This window comes from Nyctibius grandis, chromosome 7 (genome assembly GCF_013368605.1).
Source record: "Nyctibius grandis isolate bNycGra1 chromosome 7, bNycGra1.pri, whole genome shotgun sequence".
Taxonomy (NCBI): Eukaryota; Metazoa; Chordata; class Aves; order Nyctibiiformes; family Nyctibiidae; genus Nyctibius; species Nyctibius grandis.
In genome coordinates, this window is record NC_090664.1 from 4,662,051 (window position 1) to 4,683,240 (window position 21,190).

The 21,190-nt window shown below is 43.4% G+C and overlaps 3 protein-coding genes across 11 annotated transcripts; 2 read left to right on the forward strand and 1 right to left on the reverse strand.

The window, feature by feature from the left end:
- Nucleotides 1-1,350: 1,350 nt before the first annotated feature.
- On the reverse strand, nt 1,351-3,580 carry MRPL32 (mitochondrial ribosomal protein L32). Its single transcript, XM_068405199.1, has 3 exons — nt 3,440-3,580; nt 2,990-3,168; nt 1,351-2,368 (listed from the first exon to the last, which is right to left on the reverse strand). Exons 1-3 carry the CDS (start codon nt 3,561-3,563, stop codon nt 2,114-2,116), a joined length of 558 nt encoding a protein of 185 aa, XP_068261300.1. The 5' UTR covers nt 3,564-3,580; the 3' UTR covers nt 1,351-2,113.
- A 334-nt stretch (nt 3,581-3,914) lies between these two features.
- PSMA2 (proteasome 20S subunit alpha 2) lies at nt 3,915-10,714 on the forward strand. The gene is made up of 8 exons (XM_068405008.1): nt 3,915-3,983; nt 6,152-6,228; nt 6,890-7,022; nt 7,436-7,558; nt 7,964-8,045; nt 9,151-9,224; nt 9,663-9,720; nt 9,803-10,714. The coding sequence occupies exons 1-8, from the start codon at nt 3,943-3,945 to the stop codon at nt 9,917-9,919; spliced, it is 705 nt and encodes a 234-aa protein (XP_068261109.1). The 5' UTR covers nt 3,915-3,942; the 3' UTR covers nt 9,920-10,714.
- A 3,198-nt stretch (nt 10,715-13,912) lies between these two features.
- C7H7orf25 (chromosome 7 C7orf25 homolog) lies at nt 13,913-17,801 on the forward strand. 9 transcript variants are annotated; one of them, XM_068404875.1, is made up of 2 exons: nt 13,913-14,040; nt 16,222-17,801. In XM_068404875.1, the coding sequence occupies exon 2, from the start codon at nt 16,238-16,240 to the stop codon at nt 17,504-17,506; it is 1,269 nt and encodes a 422-aa protein (XP_068260976.1). In that variant the 5' UTR covers nt 13,913-14,040; nt 16,222-16,237; the 3' UTR covers nt 17,507-17,801. The 9 variants fall into 9 exon arrangements, with proteins under 9 accessions (XP_068260976.1, XP_068260980.1, XP_068260985.1 ...); XM_068404879.1 differs by lacking the exon at nt 13,913-14,040 and adding an exon at nt 14,387-14,448; XM_068404884.1 differs by lacking the exon at nt 13,913-14,040 and adding an exon at nt 14,392-14,475.
- The last annotated feature ends 3,389 nt before the right edge of the window (nt 17,802-21,190 follow it).

Consider the following 21,190-nt stretch of genomic DNA (forward strand, 5'->3'; position numbering starts at 1 on the left):
AGAGAAGAGGAGACTGAGGGGTGACCTCATTAATGTTTATAAATATGTAAAGGGCAAGTGTCATGAGGATGGAGCCAGGCTCTTCTCAGTGACATCCCTTGACAGGACAAGGGGCAATGGGTGCAAGCTGGAACACAGGAGGTTCCACATAAATATGAGGAAAAACTTTACGGTGAGGGTGACTGAACACTGGAACAGGCTGCCCAGAGAGGTTGTGGAGTCTCCTTCTCTGGAGACATTCAAAACCCGCCTGGACGCGTTCCTGTGTGATATGGTCTAGGCAATCCTGCTCCGGCAGGGGGATTGGACTAGATGATCTTTCGAGGTCCCTTCCAATCCCTAACATTCTGTGATTCTGTGTGATTCTGTGTAGTGCTGGATAAAAACTCTCTGGAGCAGAATCATGCAGCTCTGTCAAAAGTAAGGCTTGCAGTCTGCATTCTGCTTGCCACCTTTTATTGGCTTCAGTTCTGAATAAATGAAAACCAGATACGACTCGAATAAATGCTGTGTGGACAAATGAAAAAGAACTTCTGTTGTTTGCTTGGATACTGTCAACTAAATGACATCAACTTACACTTATCAACTTTCCTTATTCCCTTGCACTATGGAGGAAATGTAACATCTCTGCTAACATCTGTTCCTACCAGTTATGTTTCAGAACACGGAATCCAGAGCAAGGAAAGCAGAAATGAAGCATTACAGCACACATGAGCCCACTCCTTAAGCAGGCATAAGTGGCTCAGCCACGTACAAACGAAGGCTATTCTGGAAAGCGTGGTCCTGAGTCCTCTGCTTTCATCTTCCTACTGCCCACATTGCCACTTTTCTGACCCTGACATGGGGGTACCCAATAAAAACCAAGCCCTAGAAAGCCAGGGAACAGTTCTCTGTCAGCATAGCTCCCCGAACCAGGACAGCAGAGGAGAAGATACACTCAAGTGCCAAGGAAACACTGGGGCAACCTAGCCACGGTTAGGGCCAGGCTTGCATTTTCTGGCAGCAAATAGCTATTAGACTGGGTGAGCTGCAATATCAAACAGTACCATTTGTATACTGAAATCCCAACCTAAAAGTGAACACAGTCTTAATCTTAAATGCAGCAGTGCTACTGTGTGGCTAAAACCGAAGTGAAAATCCACAGCCAGGTGCTGTAACTGCACCACCAAAGAGTATCTATCAAAGGACAACAGAGGGCACAGCTGCCCGCTCTCTGCAGAAGACTCAAGACAGGAAGGCACTGCTGTTCTTTGCGGTTTTCCAAGCGCACCCTGACCACCCAGACTACTTAATGGCAATGGCTGCAAAGAATCACCTTGGACCTCTGTCAAATTTACAGATTTCCACTCATTACATTTCAATTATTTATTTCACTCAAGAAATCAAGTGCACTTTGAGGGGAAAAAAAAAGGCTTTCCATATCCCTTTAACACAGAAAATTATTTTGTATACTGACAACAAGAAAGACTTAACCTTCAGTCTGGTACAGAACAAGCGCAAATACTACATGGCAACCACTATTTTGTTCAAAACCAGGAATATCACCAGGTAGCTCAAACAGCAGCATTGTGGAGAGATCCAGGCAGGTGCTGTTAAGAGCCACGGAAATAACCAGATAACTGGATCTTTCCTTGTTAATACCCTTTGTATCTAATCAACATTGGTTTTGAATTTCCCCCTCCCCTTTTTTTTTTCCCTCCAAAAGAGCAGCAGCCAAAAAATGAACGCGGATTTCCCTGGGAAACTTAACATACTTCACTTTACATCTGTGAATGTTTTCCCTTTGTTAAAAAGAAGTTATTTACAAAACCAGCATAGAACGTCAGCATACAAATTATTCGGTGTACTGCCTGCAGATGTCCAAATCTAAGGTAGATCCTGATTTCTCCTTAATTGTTGACCGCTGTGATGTATCACTGAGAAGCATTTCCTACTGCAACCTACAGAAACAACACCTGACTGCAAAATCATATACATACAATTCAAACAGGCTTCCCAAAAGTTCATAGGTTTTCTGTATCAACACTGGGTGAACAAAACAAGGAGAACATTCTTGAAAGCCATGATCTTTATTGCTGTAGCAACTGCTTTTGTTCACATTAGTTCTACAGCATCAATTTTGAACAAACCAAGACGGACGTTTCCTGGCTCTTTCAATGATCCGCTTGCCTTCATCTTTCCCTGTGGGCTTTTCTCCATCGTAAAGGACGACAGTCTCTACAGTTGGAGCATTAAATGGTCCTCCTTCTTTTTTATGTATTTCCACCCGTATCAGTTGAGTTTCTGCTTTGACCTTTGCATAACAGTAGCCGCAAAGGACATGTTTCTGTTTCAAGTTTCCACACTCAGGACAAACATCTATGTTCCTCTAAAAAAAAAAAAACCAGTGAAAATAGGAAATTTTGGATTTTGAACAACAGCAACAAAAGAAACAGGGAACAATCACAAGCTAATAAAAATGCTGAATGAAATACCAGAGAAATTCATCTGCCTTTTCAAAATTTATTCCTACATGGAAAGTAATTTTTCTGTAATGTATTGCTATGTCAAATGGTTACTACTAAAAATAGCCTATGAAGTCAATGCCTAAATCATTATGCCTCTTGATGTGTGGAAGACTAAAGACCTATCAACTCAATTAGATGCACAGGAAGTACAGACCTTTCCCATTAATACTAGCTGTTTAGCTAAAATTTACATTTTATTGGCTTGCATGTAAACTGTCACTGTCTATTTAACCAGGGACTACTGTCACACACGATGAATGTACCTGTTACAAAGTATTTTGAAGATTACAATGTCTTTCAAGCTCATTTCTAAACAAATTCCCAGAAAGCTTTTTCAGTCAGCATTGACCACTATAATGATTCTCTAAAATCAGTGACACGAAAAACGATTGGCGTAAATCTTACTCCAGCACGCTTGTTTGCCATTAACAGAATTACTTGCAGTGAATAAGGTGGCAAGCCCGAGGAAATTTGGTGATTACCTTTACTTTTATAAGCTTGTTGGGATTCCTTCGCCTGCAGCGGTTCACTTCAATGGTGCGCCTCTTCTTCGGCGCCGCCATCCACAAGATGCTCTCTAACAGGCTGGGCGCCTCATCGCCTTCGCTAGCGTTTACTGGTTGTGGAACAAGAGCTGGAGCTTGGAGAGCCAGGGCTGGTCCTGGAGGAGAAAGAACAGGTAATTCATCACACCCAACGCCCATTTTCGCGTGGGCGATGCTACTGACTCCCGCAAAGCGAGGCGGTAAGAGCGGCCAGCGGCGCCTCCCGCCCCCTTCCCTCACTGTCCCCATGGCCCGCGCTCTCCCGCTCCACCCCCTCCCTCAGCCGTTCGACGGTAACAACGAGGGACTCACTATTACCCCCTCACCGGGGGGCAGCCCCGATGCCACCCGCTCCTTCAGCCGACAGGAGAACAGGCCGGTACCTACCCCAGGGCGGGATCTGGCCCCCGGAGAAACCCGGCGAGAGGCCGCGCTCCAGCCGCCCCCAGCAGCGCTGAAGGAGGCCGCGAAGCAGCGGCAGCGGAGCGCAGAGCACAGCCCGAACCGCCATATCCCCACACGGCCCCGCCGGCGCCTCGCACTGGGCATGCGCGCCTGTCGCTGAGCCTCCTGGGAAACCGAGTGCCGCGAGCGCTTCCCGGCACAACAGGGACGGAGACCAGGACTTCACGTCCCAGCATTCCTCTCGCTACCGGGGGGCGGGGCGGCGAGAGGGCAGCGCGAGGACCTCAGCTCCCAGCATGCCTCACTGCCTGCCTCTTGGGCCAATCGCGTCCCTCGCGGGCCCGGCGCTGCTTCCCGGCATGCTCCGCTGTGCTCCACCTTCTGGCCAATCAGCGCGCTAGCTGTGTCCTCGTGCAGGAGGCGGGAGGAGCGGCTGCGCCTGCGCAGAGCGGGCTGGGGCGGGGCGCGGAGGGGCTTGTTCCAAGATGGCGGAGCGCGGGTACAGCTTCTCGCTCACCACGTTCAGGTACTCGGCGGGGAGAGGGCTGCAGGCCGGGGCTCGCGGCGGGCAGGCGGCGGGCGAGGGGGAGGGCGGCGCACAGCCTACGCGGAGCGGTCTTCCGGCGGCGGGGCAGGACGGAGCGGGGACTTTGCAGAGTCATCGCGTCCCCGGCGGGTGTGCGGAGCCGGGCCTGCGAGCGCTGGGGGCGGCGGTGGCGGGACCCGGGCAGAAGGGGCGGGCGCGTGGGGAAAGCAGTGGGGATCAGGCGGCTTCGCCTGGGGGGGACACCCAGCTGCCAGGAGCCTTCGTGAGCTGAAGGGCTGCAGGCGCGGCCGGGGACAGCGGCGGGGGCGGAGGTGAGAGTCCCGGGTCCCGCCTGAGCTCTGCTGCTGACCGCGGGCCCAAGTGCGGTCGCTGCTGGTACCTTCTCTCGTTGCTGTAACTCAGAGTCATTGTGGGACCAACCTAAGGTCTGTCTGGTCGCTGGTAGTTCTTTACAGCGAGTGCTTGGTGAAACGGTTTAGCAAACTGAGGGTCCCCACATACACACACACGTTTTAGGCTGGGTGGTAATTCTGAGCTAATGGGAAATGCTGAGCTACGGTTTCTCGAGAGCTTGCCTCAGGACAAACTGTGCAGGTGTGGGGATGAAAGAAGCCTTCAGATGAGCTTTAAGGAGTTTATTTCCCTTTGCAGGCACTGCTTTCTTTGCGCTTTGTGTTGTGCACAGCCTAGAGGGGGGATGATCGCATGCCCAGAATGAATATGCTCTTGGAGTGGTATCTATTAAAGTGCTGCTCCGATACATGCACTTAAGATTAATTCAGAGAAAAGGAAATTACTTTTCATTCTTTTTTTAATGAAACTGTTAAGCTATCCAGAATTGTATTACACGTATAAAAAGAAAAACAATGCAAGAATCTTTGTGCTGCTTTTGATAAGGTGCCCCCTTCATCTCAGAGGAGAGTGGGTTACTAGAGGCTTGCTGCAGTTAAGCAAATGAAGCCGTTCACAGTCTAAAACTAGGAAAAGAATCTTAATGCATGGATGCAGCCAAACGTGCCTGCTTTTCTCAAGTGGGTTGAATTCATTGTTAGCTCTTGGAAATGGTTTCCGAAGGGAGTTACAAATTTTTTTACTGTACTGAAGCACTGCATGCTCTGAAACGTGAAGCTGTTTGATTTTATGCTCACACGGAAGAGAATACACCTACTTATGCTTTCCCTCATTCACCTCTTCTGTGTACTAAAGTTATTTATTTTAGTTGGTTCTCACTTTTTAAATATTTTGCTAATGTTCTGCATATTTTCATTCCTAGCATAGGAAACTATTGTTCTGGTTTGTTAGTATTTTGTAGTGGAGAAGCTAGAATTATTACTTTGCCACCTTTACACGCTGTTTACTCAGTATATAAATAACTACAGTAATTGATTATTGCTTGCTTTGTTTTTTTCTAACTCCTCTAAGCACTGAGTTACATAATTTTCTATTTTACTTCTGCATGTATTAAAACAGCAGTGTCTGAAAAACAGCGCAGAGAATAGATCCCACTTGCAAAATCACTTGTCCAGTGAGTGTCTGGCTCTGTGCTGTCCTTTTCCCTGGGGATGGAGAATGGATCTCTTGATCCCCATCATTCTGGATGAGTTACTTTGTCAGCCTGATGTCTGCTGCTCTGTTCTGATGGTTCTGCATCCATTACCAGAACAACATGAATCATTAAAACAAAATGCAGGGATACATGGGGATGGAACGGGAGCTGTTTCTGTCTTGTGCCATTGACCTGATGTGTGCTTATGGGTCAAAAAGAGTAACTGTGTTTTGCTTGTCCCTTTCAGCAGTGAACATCAATGCCTTGAAAACTTTTGCAAACCAGGTAGTGCCATTTCAGTAGAGTCGTGACGTGTTCTGAAGATTTTTCCACTGGGTTGTGGGCAGGTGCTGCGTGGGTATCCCAGTAGCACTGTGCAGCAGAGAGTTCTGTGCTGAACCAGTCCAGTTCTTTTAGAAGCTGTTATGAATCCTCAGACTTGTGGTTTTTTGTTTGTTTTTTTTTTTTTTAAATTCTGATTAGAATGTGCTGATGCCAGGTGTAAAGAGGCTTAAAAAAGCAAGTTAGCATCAGATTGTAGTAGGAAAGATTCGAGCATATTGGAATTATGATAGGCTTACTTTTGCCTTTTCCTTTTTAGTCCTTCTGGAAAGCTTGTTCAGATTGAATATGCTTTGGCTGCAGTGGCTGCAGGAGCTCCATCGGTTGGGATTAAAGGTATGTTCAGAAAATAACTACTTTAGTGAAGGATTCAGGATTCTGTGTATCATTTGAGAGAAGTAAAATGGACTGTGTACTGGGTCTTTCTTTGTCTTGCCTTGTGTTATGTATTTTGTTTTTCTTTCAGTGGATTTTCACATGTTTTAGTGGGTTTAATATTTCCTATTTTTTTCTGCAACTCAATAATTTTTTATAAAGAAGGAAGGGAGCATAGAACTCCATGCTAGGAGAAGAAAATGGCTTGGGTGATTTTGGAGACACTCAGCTGGTAGAAGTAGACTTTTCTTTTCTTTTCTTTTCTTTTCTTTTCTTTTCTTTTCTTTTCTTTTCTTTTCTTTTCTTTTCTTTGTTCCTGTCTCTTAACTCCAGCTGTGTGTCCATCTATATAGAAATTACACAAAAAGTTACTTCAACTGCTCAATTATTAATGTGTGCTTCAGAATCTTTAGAATGAGATTATGGGAGCTGTATGATTATTTAAAATGAGAAACGATGTGTTGGGTGGTTTCATCGAAGTATCTCTGTTTAACATGATTGTAAACTTTTTAAAAAGGGAAGAGCAAATTTTTTTACAGTCCGATAAACTTATTCTGTGTTTTGACTGCTTTCCATCATTTTAGTTTAATATATAAAAAAAACCCCCCTTGTTCCTTTCCAGCTGCAAATGGAGTGGTGTTGGCAACTGAGAAGAAGCAGAAATCCATTCTTTATGATGAAAGGAGTGTCCATAAAGTAGAACCAATTACCAAACATATAGGTTTAGTGTACAGCGGTATGGGTCCAGATTACAGGTATTAAAAAATTTTGTTTGCTTGCCATTTAGGCACGTTTTCGTACTAGAAATGTAAGAAACAGAAACAGCAATTAGCTGTTTCTTTGTAACTGTATGGCGTAATATTATAGTGTATTATACTCTCTACGAGATTCACTTTGTTTTTCTTAATATATTCAGTACCTTGTCAAATAACCTTCTATCTAAAGAATGAGTAGGGAATGAACAGCAGTGTAATTCAACCTTAGTTTCACTTTAAGTATTTCAGAGATTATTCAGTTGATAAAGATAACCCAGCACAGTCTGTTTTCTTACATTGGTGTTATATGAGATGTGTAACTCCTTAGCATAGTATTTATGATGAGTTTTGAGTTCTAGTTGTAACAACTGGTTGGAATTTCTTTGACATGCTAATTTTGTCTTTGTTTTTAGAGTCCTTGTGCACAGAGCTCGGAAGCTGGCCCAGCAATATTACCTGGTTTATCATGAGCCCATTCCAACAGCTCAGCTAGTACAGAGAATTGCTTCTGTGATGCAGGAATACACGCAGTCTGGGTGGGTGGTTTGCTGAATTTTGAAGTTGCTTAGAAAGATGATGTTGTTTAAGTGTAAGGAATAACAGCTACCTGGTGCTTCTTTTTTTGTGTCAAAAAGGCAGTTAGTTTTTCAGTGGAGGATGCCCACAGAAAGTGGGCCAGCGGGAGGAGCGCTAACTGGCAGCGGGTGAGATAGGGTCTTCAGATCTTGCAAACAAACATGTCAGACAAGGAGCATACTTCTGTTTTTGTACTGTTTGTTGACTAGACATTCCTTATCACAGGTGTGGGTTGGTGGGAAGCGTTTGGGGAAGGGTTAACACATCCAAAATAATTCAGTAATCTTTGGTTTTTACTGAATAAATTTTGCATATCGACTGTGATTTTTTTAGTTTGATTTTTTTTTTTCTTTTTTTGCCTGTAGTGGTGTTCGTCCATTTGGTGTGTCACTACTAATATGTGGCTGGAACGAAGGCCGGCCCTATTTATTTCAGTCAGATCCATCTGTAAGTATCTTACGTTTGTAAATTCTGCTGCTTTTATAAAACACATAAAACTTCATATGTGCTCGTGAAATACTTTCTGTGATGAGAAGAAGAATGCAGAGCTAGAACAAAACATCCCTTAACACAACTTCACAAGTCAGAATGAGCCATTTCAGTAGGTGCTTGATGTAAGCCCTGATGATTCTGTGCCTACCTGTTCCTGTGCTGCTTGAGGGATGGCAGCTGTTTTTGAGGGAGATCACCAACCCTTTTCCTGCCTTCCCACCCAGTTGGTCGTGACAGCAAGAGTGGCATTCTGCAGCAGGTACCAGGAAAAAAAAAATCTTGACTGCTTATGCTGCTCAAATAGTTGTTCTCTGAACTGGGTGGAAGTTAGGCCAAGATCTGTTGCATTTTAAATATAATGCATACGCTTTAGAATTTAATGACAGTGGTTAGTTTATCTGCTGTGTTTGCACTGCAGTTCTGAAAAACTACCCTTCGTATGTGTGAGTTGTAATGCTTTACATCAAACAAAAAATGCGGTCACTGGAGTGATAATTGATAACCTTCAGAAATTTGAATTACTACCTGGTGCTCAGATGTAAAGAGCAAACCGCAGATGCCTTGTGTAAGGCAGCTTGATTGAGGCAGAGAACTGCTGGCGGTCTTCATGCCAGAGGAGGGAATAGAAGTGATGGCTGAATATCCTATTAGTAGCTAAGACAAATCAGATGGCTGATTTGTAACAAGTTGTTTGCATTACTTAATCTTAAAGAATATATGGAGTGAACCTCAGGAAAGATCTGACTGTATTCATTCTCAAGGGCAAACATACTATTTCTGTTTAAGGAATCCCAAATCAAAACTATGCTAACGACTTACTAAAGTCATCTTTCAAAGTAGTGGGAGGATGAAAGTAGGTGGGGCTCTGTACAAATGTTTGTACATTTTCACAGCATGTGCTTTCATATCAAATTAGTCTGAATGTGATCCAAAATAGTCTCCTGTATTCTCAGAGCATTCAGTATTTTCATAATTGCTTCTGTGCTTTTTACGAAGTAATTGAATACGTAATATTTGACTAAGTTACCCCAAACAATTCAATAGGTTGTTACTTTTCCAGGGAGCCTACTTCGCGTGGAAAGCAACAGCAATGGGAAAAAATTATGTCAATGGGAAAACGTTCCTTGAGAAAAGGTAATGTATTTGGTCCTTGTCTGAATGGATACTGCCTGTTTTATTCACGTTCCATGTAAAACAGCCAGATAAAAAATGCACACTTTCAGATTATCAGCACAGAGTTTTAAGATACTTAAGGTATGATGCTTCCAGTTTACTTATTTACACATGCACAGGAAATTTACTTAAACTCCAACTTTTGTGTTTATGGAGAATTATTTTAGTGCAATATTCAACATATTGCAGAAATACTGTTCTATACAGCGTCAGTAGGAAAAGTAATGAATTTTTTTTTACAAATAATAACTTTGCCTATTAATATCACCGTGCTTACAAATAATATTTGTATGAGAAATAGGAAGATTTTACTAGTGTTTGGGTTTTTAGAGTCCAGGATTATTAGGATTTGGAAAAGATCTTTGTCCCATGCTGAAATACATGAACTTCTGTTTACAGATACAATGAAGATTTGGAGCTTGAAGATGCCATTCATACAGCTATCTTAACGCTAAAGGTTAGCAAAATATTTAAGAAATTAATTTCTTACTGTTGTGGCATCATTGATAAGATTCACTGAACTGTATTTTCTTTAATAGGAGAGTTTTGAAGGGCAAATGACAGAAGACAACATTGAAGTTGGCATCTGTAATGAAGCTGGTTTTAGGAGGCTCACTCCAACTGAGGTTAAGGACTACTTGGCTGCAATAGCCTAGTAGAAACTGAGCAAGACTGTGTGATTCACACAAAGGTCTTCTTAATTTTGGCTACTTAAATGTTTTTGTTTGCAGTTTTTGCATACTTATTTCTACATGGTCTGTCTGAGAGATTTTTAAAATATCATGGGTGCAAATGCAACAGTCCTAATACTGTAATACATGGAATCTTATTACAGGTAATTCTTTCCCTTGATGGAATCTTTGTACACAAAATACTGTACAAAATGTAAAGTTATAATGACAGCTTGAAAAAGGCTAAAGAATAAAATTTGAAGGCCACTGTTTTGGGGGAAGGTGTCTGTGTATCTTTGTAACCATAGCTCGTTTATCTGCATAAAGCTGAGATTTCAGTATCTTTACTGGTGAGGAAACAGAATTTTCCGCATACATAACAGCCATGATGAACTCATGTTAGACCTTCTTTTAAAGAATTTAAATTTTGAGTGGACAGGATAATTTTTTCACTTTGGAATGTTGTTTAAATGTTAAGTAACTTCCAGAAATAATTTCATCTGATGTAAAAGATCATGTACTTTCACAAAGAGGCAGAACAGTCTTCCATTTCAGGTGTGAACTGTGATCTACTTGAGCATCTTGGTTCTTGACCCTCTTGGTCTTTGTGTCTCAAGAACTTTCCTGTTATGTGGGTTATTTTTGTGGCCCTAGATATTGCACTTCTTCAACCTTGAAATATTGTTAGAAAGAATGGAAGTAATAACTTACTGAAAACTAAATGCCTTTATTGCTGTCAATAAAAATGGTGCACCATCAATAAAAAAAGCAGAATGAGAATATGTAATGTAATTACTTTATCCCTTGAATTGTGCTCAAGTATTTTCCAACTTTCAAGATAACTCTAAGGGTGCAGCAATGAAAAGAGCACTTAATTTATGCATCACAACTTTTCCAGGTGCAGAACTAGATGCTTGAATATTACTGTGTGTGGGTGTATGTATCAGTGCATTTGTTACATGTGTAGAGTCGTTCAGGTTATATAGAAACACAAAATTTACCGCAAAAGAAATAGGATAAATATATGTACTTTTTTTCAGCCAAAATAATCTAGTCTGCAGCCATTTAAGTTACTGTTGCAGGTTGTTTTGGGTTTTTTTAAAGCAGTCTGATTGTTAAAATGTTGATAATGAACTGGGAGCAATAGCTGGCTTGTAGGTAATGCTGAGCACGTGTGGGAGCAGCTTGACAGGTTACACGTTAGCCAGCCATAACTAATGAAGGGAATATAAAGTATGAGTTAGTCTGCAGAAAGTAGTATAAGCTAATCGATCTGTTCCAATGTCTGTCTTCTGGTGGTTGATGTTATCACGAGGTAAATAAGAATTTCTGAAGCATGCCATAAATGAAGTTTCCTAATGTCAGAAATAAAAACTGTGTCAAACAGTTCAATAAGACTTATTCCAGATCACTTTTTGAGTATTTTACTCTGAAAACCAATCCATGCTCTGATTCTCCTTCTAGAGAAAATGAACTAGAAACAGAAACTAGAGACTTTATATTGTTACATATTCAGTTTAGAATATTGATACACGTTCAGTTTTTTAATGCTATGTGAATATTTAAAGGAGTTTTCTATATGAAAAAATGCAGTAGGTTTCAGAAAATGGTTATCATGAGCTGCAGTAGCTTAGTTGTCTCCTCTACTAGAAAAGTTTATTAGCAAAGAACACCCTATGAAGGGTGGTTGAAACCAAAGCAAGTTTCAAATAAGTCATGCTAGCTCACTCCCCAGATGGTAGCAATGGGACAAACAAAAATGTTTTAAGGTTTGGGGGGTGTGGTTTGGTTTTTTGGTTTTGTGGGGTTTTTTAAATAATTGAACAACTTCCAGCTATAGAATTTTACTAATTTTACAGGTGGCGAAGGGAAGCAAAAAAACCAGTATCTTCCATCTTTTCCTGTGGATTAATAATATAAATGTAGTAACCGTTCTGTGCTTCATACAAACTATTGTGCTCTGAGTAAGGAAAGTGCTGTCCTTCAGATACCTGATAATTGGTATAAATGTTGAGGGGGTTTTTGCCCACTTCCCCCCACCCCATTAGGAGGACAGACAACCATTACCACATGGGGTAGTTTTACTAAGTGTATCCTTCAGAAGCATTGCTGGTTTTACTTCATGGACCATCATTGTAAATGGGTGGCAGCATGAAGTTAGTCAGATGTTCTGAATGTCCTCTGGTACCAGGTTGCCCCAGTCGGTGCTTTTAGGAATGTAAACACTTCGAATTGGTAAAATGTGTGATCTGATGATTATTAAACAGTGGCACCTTTTGAGAACAAATAGAAGTGTGCCTGGAGAAAGACGAGAATGCTGTCACTAGGCTGTCATAGCACCGTACGTTAGTACATAGTCTCCTTTTATGACAAAAAGCTTCAAAATTATGATCAGCTGTAAGTTTCCTTTGGGAGTGCTTTCCTCAGGCTGTCTCTCTGAGGGATGATTTCATAGCCCCTGTCATCATTTCTGTGATAATATTTAATTGCTCCATGCTTTGTGTGAAATGAGATGGGTAGATCTATACCAGAGTATAATGGTTTATTGTCAGTTATTCATTTTGAGGAGCCACCAAATTGTTAGAGAAAGATGGTTTTTATGCTGTTAAGAACTGAGTCCTAAAGCTCCCTGATTAAGCCCTATAGAGAATCAAAGTTCATGGGACTTGGTGTATTTTGGAAAGAATATGAACAATATTTTGAACTCTGGCTTTATTTAGAGTATTAGATAATGTTTTTAGGGGGAAGCAGATAGACCTTGATATTATGGTGTTCTAATGGGGAAGGTGGTGCGATTTGGAGTGTGTGGGGTTTTTTAAACTGCTTAATCCTACACTAAAGAATCACTGCCATGCTCGGATGACTGCACATCTAAAATAGTACCTAAATTTTATCTAGTATTTAAAGGGAACGTTTAAACTGCAGGGAACTAATTTACATCTTTTTCCATTCAAAATCTTTGGAATTTAAGGAAATAGTAATTTTGAGATGTATTTCTCAATAAAATCACTTTAGGAGTGAGAGATACTAGTGCAATGGACTAGCAAATTATATGGTGGTTGTGATAATTTTTAAAAAGTGCAATTAATTTTTGTAGTTATATTAGCTTTGTTTATATTTTGTAAAACAACTCGTTGCATAAAGTGAGGTCAAGGGCGAATAAAGTGGACAAACACTCGTCATTTGTGAGAAATGACAAATAACAAGCTTGATGATTTAAGCTGACCATGAAGGATGACTTTGCTTCATTTATCTTGTTCTAATGCAGGCATCTGAAAGAACGAGAGAGAATGGTTGCTTAAAGTAGGTAATGTTATTGATTTCTATGTCCAGGAAGATGATCTGTTCCGAGGAACTCTGGATAGTGTGACACCTACGAGAGCAGAGGATTTCCTTGGGCTGTATTTAACTAGTAGGACTGGGGTCTGAGAACAGGATCACCATTTCATGAAGTTATGACTTTAAGTAGGTCCCAATGTGATGGAAGATACAGGTGCAGTAAACCCCTTATACCTTGCTTTGGCTTACTATTGCTTTGCAGAATCTTGTGAGATCATTTAGACAAGTAAAGACAATTACTCACTGTAGGAACCAGCCATCAGTAGTAGGTGGAGAGAAGGCAAGTCTCTCCCATGCTGTGAGGGAGTATTGCTGCAGCGTGGGGAAAGGCTAGAGGCCACAGAGATGTCCACTGCTTGGAAGGCAGCAGCAACTCGGGGCAAGGAAGACACTCGCTCACATTTAGTACCAAAGGGTTTAATAAGGCCCGTTTTTGTTACCAGAACTTCATGGACCCAACAGCCATTGAGCCACGGTTGCTTCTTCCCCGCTGACTTGTCTCTGGCCTTCCTGACCTCATGTAACGCCTTTGCCCCTTAATAAAGGCTTTTCGGGATAAAATACGTATTCATTTGAGGACCGCCATGACTCTAACGCCAGCCACGCCCGTAAGGAGAGCCAGGCCCGAGGGCTGGGGCCGGCGGCGAGGCGGGTGCGGCGGCTGTCCCCGCCCGGCAGCCCCGGGGGAGGTGCTGAGCCGAGCCGCGCCACGCTGGCCCGGGCCGCCTCCTGCTGCTACCCGGGGCGGAGGCTGTCGGCGGCGCGTTGTGAGTATGGGCTGCGGGAGCCGGGGGAAGGCGGCAGCGGGGAGAGAGCGGGGCCCGGGAGCGCCCGGAAAGGCGAGGCGAGCCCGGGCTTGTCGCGCTCCGACAGTGACTGAGGGGCGAGGGGGGCAGGGGCCCACGTCCCGCAGCCACCCGAGTCCCGCCGCCCGCCCTGCCGGGGAAGGTGTGCGTGTGAGGGCGAGGCAAGGGGGCGCGGGCGGGGCCGGGGCTCCCTCCGCCGAGAGGGGCTGGGGGCAAGCGCCGAGGGCACCCTGCCCTCACCCAAGATGGCGCCGCGACCTTCCCGGCGCCGTTCTCACGTGATCGCGGAGCGGCGCGAAGCGGCGGCGACGGGCGGACGGGGCCGGGGCGGGAGAGGCCGACGTTTCCGCCGCTCCCCGCCGAGGGGAGGTGCGGGTCCCGAGAGGAAGGAGGCGGGTAAAGCGGCTGCTGTGCGTGGCTGCTGAGCCGGAGGCGGGCGAGCGATCAGGCTGCGCGGCGGGCGTGGCGGTGGCTGTCTCCGCCGGCCGTGTGTGCGCATGCGCGGCGGGCTGAGGGCGCGCGGGGGTGAGGCGCAGCCGCCCCAGCGAGCGGCCTGTGGGGGCTCCGCGGGGCGTGAAGCGTTTGTGTGACGGGTGTTATTTTTTTCCCCACCTCGTTTTAAGGAGTAGTTGTTATTCCGAATCCTTGTGGTTGATGGTGAGGCCGTCTCGCAGTAGCTGGGTGTGTGGGCTTCGTTTCGCTGGAAAACTCGAACTAAGCTTTATCTTGAAGCCTGTTTACGTTTGTAGAAGTTGAAGCTGCTGTGGTGAGAGCTGCCAAAGTAACTGTGGGGTTTTACTCGTTGCTTTACACGTAAGAATAAACCTGTGGCAATAGTGAGGGCTTTCTGAGGGGAAAGACTGGTTCCACTGGCGGCCTCTGAGCCTGGAGAGACTCAGTAGGTCTAACCTCAGGTTAGGTTTTTTGTTTGAGAAGAAGGGGAAGGTTTTGGAGATGTTGGATATTGACTGGGCCAGCAGCAGTTAATGCCGACTGTAGTTGAACTTGCGCACAGTGCAAGCGTGATTTCAACTGCTTGAAGCCAGGCTCCGCAGTTGCACTCGCAGAGCCTGTTGTAGGACCCAAGCCATGTCCTGTCCCTCATTTTCAGCCGAAGTGGCCATTTAATACCAGTTTGCTTCAACATGCAGCTTAGAATTACGGGAGCATGTGTTTATACTTGTAGTTGGGGCTCAAAATCAGTTCATTTCACTATTCATAGTGGCTATTTATTGTGTGTTATAAACAATGGTATTGTTTGCTGTGATATTGAATCCTACATTTTTCAAAGCCAGCCCACATTCAGTTAAGTAATTCCTATCATACTTTCCTCAGGGAGACATACTAAAGTAATATGGATGCACATACTAAAATAATATGGATGCGAAGGAATAGACTTACTGGATGCAACGCAGTAAATCTCTAGTAGAACTAGAAAACATAAGAGATTTCCAGATGCTCCTGGCTCTAGAATTATGAATCCTAGTCTGTCATGATGCTATGTAATGTTGAAACTTTGCCAGGAGGTTGTTAGGGGCTCTTTCACTGAGTTGTGCAGTGTGAGTTGGAAGCTGGGGAGGACAGAGCTGTACTACTCATAATTGTAAAATACAATGGGCTTCCTCTGCTGTGTTAAAATACTTGCCAGACTTCACAGTTTTTATGTATGTCTGTAAGCATGGTGGGTAGCTTTTGTATTTTAATAGTAACTGGTGAGAGGGAGAGGCAAGATTTGCTTATGGCATTAACAGGATTTCTGATTTTGCTCTGGGTGGCAACTTTTGCGAATGAGCTGTGAGAGTGGAGATGTCTCTAAGTGACTAGCTTAGCGAAGGGTTAACGTGGGGGGAAAAAACACAAACTTGCAATCTGTGTGTAGAGGCTCGAATGCTGCTGTTCTCCCTTGCTGAGAACTGAGGTCTTCTGAGGCTGTAGGTTGGATCCCCAGAGATGAAGAAAAGGAGTTGAACTCTTTGGTGTGACTTGTGCTGAGGTTCCAGATGCTTGTGCTTTACAATACCGGTAGCTGTTACACTTAAATCTACTGCTAAACTCCAGTGTATATTGTTGCAAAGACCTATTTGGACTGTCTTTAGTCTTGGCCATGCAATAACAATCTTCTTTTTTGCTTTCACTTTATAGGAATAATGTTTCCAACATGTCTGTGCAGTCACTGCTTTGTGAAAGAATTGCTGTGGCCAAAGAATTGATCAAGAGAGCAGAAGCCCTTTCCAAGTCCCAGAAGAGGAGAATAGAAGGTGGGGCAAAACTATGCAGCAAACTGAAGGCCGAGCTAAACTTCTTACACAAGGTGGAGGCAGGGAAGGTGGCCATTAAAGAATCCCATCTGCAGAGTACAAACCTTACCCATCTCCAAGCCATTATTCAGTCAGCAGAGAACCTGGAGGACATTGTCAGTGTCCTCCATGTCTTTGCCTATGAGGATAAGTTTGGAGACAAACAGACGCTGGTGGTAGATGTTGTTGCAAATGGAGGTCACACGTGGGTGAAGGCCATCGGTCGGAAGGCTGAGGCCCTGCATAACATCTGGCTGGGGCGAGGCCAATATGGTGACAAGAGCATTATTGAGCAGGCAGAGGACTTCCTGCAAGCAAGCCGTCAGCAGCCAGTGGAGTACAGCAATCCCCACATCATCTTTGCATTCTACAACAGCGTGTCCAGTCCTATGGCAGAGAGACTCAAGGAGATGGGAATATCTGTACGAGGAGACGTCGTTGCTGTGAACTCGCTGGCGGAGCCACCTACAGAAGACAAGCACCTTAGTGCCAGTGAATCAGATGAAGAAAGCCCTGAAGTCCTGCAGGTGACCAGAGTAGACCGGGAGAATTTAGTGGCCAGCATTGCTTTTCCTACCCAGATCAAAGTAAACGTGTGCAATAGAGTGAACTTGGACATCACTACCTTAATAACCTATGTCTCTGCTCTGAGCTATGGTGGCTGCTACTTCATCTTCAAAGAAAAGGTGTTAACAGAGCAAGCGGCTCAAGAAAGGAAGGAGAGAGTCCTGCCTCAGCTGGAGGAGTTCATGGAGGGGAAAGAGCTCTTTGCCTGTGAATCTGCTGTCAGAGATTTTCAGTCCATCTTGGAAACGCTGGGAGGACCCGGGGAGAAAGAGCGAGCTGCGTTGCTCGTTAAAAGAATTAACGTGGTGCCAGATCAGCCGTCTGACCGTGCCTTAGGACTAGTGGCTAGTTCAAAAATCAACAGCCGTTCTCTAACCATTTTTGGGACAGGAGACACTTTAAAAGCCGTCACCATGACTGCAAATAGTGGTTTTGTGAGGGCAGCGGCTAACCAAGGGGTCCGGTTCAGTGTTTTTGTCCACCAGCCACGAGCGTTGACAGAAAGCAAAGAATCTGTTGCCACACCTATACCAAAGAGCTGCTCATCTGATAATGGACTATAAGTCCTTAAATGAGTTAGTCATTGAAATATTGCAGGTGCTGCAGTGGAAGCATTTAGAGACACAGAATAATCGTAACAATATATTTTTGGGTGTGTATCAGTGATAACAGTAACTGTAGCAGTGGAAGGGCTCCTCGAGGTATTTGCAATATCTTGACTCAATCCTTTGGGTTTTTTTTTGTTTGGCTCACCATTAATTTATTCGCTAAGGTAATAAGATTTCGGTGCAAATTGTTAACTGGCTTACAGTATATTAATTGTATCCATCCCTATTAAAATGTTAAGTTAAAGCACAATTGCCTTTGTGCCCTTGTCATTTTTGTCCTCTTCAAAGAGATTAAGTTCAGCACCTTAGATGTGTCTTGTTGGGTATGTTGTTAATTGCTAGTTTGCCCTATAGTAGAGAGAAGCTTTTTGACTGGTGGTGTAATTGCTGGTTTTACTCAAAGTGTAGAATAAACAACAATTTCTTTTTTTTTTTTCAGGAGAGAGCTGCTGTTTTAGAAGTCTTTCTAACGTTTTTCTGTATGCTGTAATGACAGCATTTGCTGTTTGGTATTAATTTGCATCAGGTTCCTAGTGGAAAATTTTGAGATGTCAGAGTGAACCTCTTGGCCCTGAGCTATACATTTTATCAGGTCAGTGAAAGAGACACCCACGGAATATTTTATAGACTATTGTTCAACAAGACAGCATTATTGTGCAGCTTATAGTTCAGGCAAAGAACATTCTCTTACCACTTCACTATAAATTTCTTCCTACAGTACAAAGTAGCTGCAGTGCTGCTCTTAGCCATGAGCTCTACCTATTTCTTTCTGTCCCAGTACTCTGGTATACTCCAGTGCTGGTATAAAGATACTGGCATGCCAGCAAAACCACTCTGCGTGCCTCTTGCGGCTGATCCCCTGTCAAGTGGAGGGACATGCAGTTCTTGTCCCAAATAACTTACCCACTTGAAAGCATTTTCCCACTTGACGTAAAAATTGGAAGCCTTCAGGCCTCCTTCTCTTTTCTATACAGTAAGTTTAACTCCAAGGAGCAAAAGCATTCTTTTTGTTGGTATGATTCTTGATCTGCTCTGTTCTTAACTGTGTATGGAGTAACCTTTTAGGAGTTGTCACCAGTATCCTCAGGCTGCATATCTTTACCTGTAACTTTTAACAATGCAGAGAGCAGTCTGTTTGTCTGCTCGTTTCTGCTGGTCACTGAGGTAGTTCATGGGGTTTAGTTCAGGTGGGTGGAACTGGATTTGGGTTTTTGCTGCTTCAGCATCCAGTCTTCTACCTGCCACTTTCACAGGTCTCCCTTGGTGAGTTGTTCTAACAAAACATCTAGCTTGTTCCTACAGTCTAATGCTGTGTAACGAAACCTCATGGCAGGATACATCCCCCACTGTATCCATTAATTTTCCTGAAAGTTCTTCTGAAGGGAAAGGAGGACCAACGCAATGAAACGATACAAATAATATGTTGGCTGTGCTGCAGGAATGCAAGTCTGCCTTAGTAGTTAACAGCTCAAGCTTGGGGAGACAGTGCTTTATCATGGTATGATGGATTTACCAGAGCACAACCACAGATGGTCGTGAAATGTTGCAGTGCTATAAGCAGCTGGAAGGAAAGGTGCCTTTCATTTCTGCCTTGGGAGCTCTTACTCCGGACACCTGTGTGATGTCTTTCCTCTGCAGTAGGTGTGGGAACAGAGGTGGGAGAGGCCGTCTGTAGAGAATAAGAACTATGTGCCTCAAAACTGTGTTTCTGTTTGGTGTCAGAAGTCCTGAAAGAAGGTACAAGAAACTTCCTAGTGAATAATTTACAAAAAACAAGCTGAGAAAGAGGGGTTCTTTTTGTTTGCAACTCAGGGCTTTAAAAGCTGAGGTCCCAACAGACAGGTTACTGGTTATCACTGATTAATTTGTTTTACAATCTTACAGGGTGTACTTAAAGCTAAGCACATGGTGACAGTGCACTTATGCATGGTAATTCATTATGGCCTTTTAAGAACCAATCCTTTGTATTTAAGTTACTTCTAATTTGCTTGCAGCCTTTCTACCCTGTATCCCATTCAGTACTTTCGAATATCCTCTTGGGCACCCTCTAACGAGGTTTCTCCAGACCACAGATCAGAGGGCAGTGACCTGCATTCTTACATGGTAGGTGACCCAGAGAAAGTAGGGAAAAGCAAGTAACCTCTGTATTGCCTTGATTAGAAGTGGGTGAGCTCTGCTCTATTTCTTCACTCCTGCTGCTGCAGAGCTAGCTGACTTGTTTTGTAGTGGTAGTTTTATATGAACATTAAATGCAGCTCTGTTTAAAAGCCTCTGTATCTGGAGCCATTGTGTGGTGATTTTCTTCATTACCGGTCATTTTTACCCAACAGAGTCTTTGTTACTAAATCCATTTTCTTACCAATTTCTACTAATCTTGATATGAGCAATATTTTAGGAATACAAAACTCTGGAAATTATCTGCGTGGCACTGTGCAGCTTGCAGGTTTTTACCTGTTACTTTATGTCTCCCTATTGCATGGTGCCATAAAAAGCTCAGAATGTGGGTGTTCTGGGATTTTTTTGTTGGTTTTTTTTGGTTGGTGGGTGGTTTTTTTAAAGCTGTTGTTACCTTCAGTGGTCAAACAGAAGTGTAGTGCTGGCAGAGTGTAAGAATTGCTTTGTAAGATGAAACTGAATGCTGGCTTGGAACCAAAATGTGTTTTGATTGTAATATTTGGTGGCTTTTGTATTGTCTTCCGAGATATTGGTGATCTACGTGTATAAACCCGTGTTCTGGTTTAGTATGTTTATATAGCTTCTACTTAATTTTACAAATGGGGGATTAGATGTTGGACTTCCCTGATTTATGACTTTACAAATGAGTAATTAGAAGATACCAAATTATGTTTGAAATTAAGTTGAAAAAAAAGGAAATCCAAGACTGCTTATCCTTTCTTCCAATATGACACAACGACTTGGTCTACACAACACCAGGCACTCGAGGACATGGAAACATCTCACTTGGTGTGATGGAGTTTGGTTATTTTTTTGATGAAATTTTTCTGCATTTAGTTCCTTGGCAAAGATGGATTCCTAAACTCTTTTGGAGAACCTTGTTGTTCTGGCACTTTTAATTTATTTTACATTATCTCTGTATGGTTCCATAGTCTCTGAGGAGAGCCGGCGTCTCTGTTCTGTGCAGCACTCAGCCTGCTCTCTTTGCTCCAGCAGTAAGAATACCAAGCAAGGAATGCTGCGATTGATGCCAGGCAGTAGAAAGCAGTTGGATATTATATGAGAAATAAATAGGTAAGTTAAATTGTTAATACATTCATGTTTCTAATTTGTCTTCTACAGTTTTTTCAAAAGCAAACTTATTTTGGACAGAGCTGTGTATGTTCTTTACCTTCTGTTGTTCTGGCTGACAAAATTTGCAGATAAATGACTTGTCATTGTACCTGCAAGCCATGAAAACACTCAGAGGTAGTTTTGCATGTTGCAGCCACAGCTGTGTAAAAGTGTGATTCTTTGGTAGGTTAATGGGCTAAATAATTGTTTGTGTTTCAAGCTGTCCCCCTCCTCTGATGATGCCTTCAGCAGACTTAAAGCAGTCTGCTGAAGTCTTGTGGAACCTGTCTGAAAATACTTACACAACCCTATTCCTAGTTCCTGAAAACTGAACGTAGGCTTGGTCAGAAC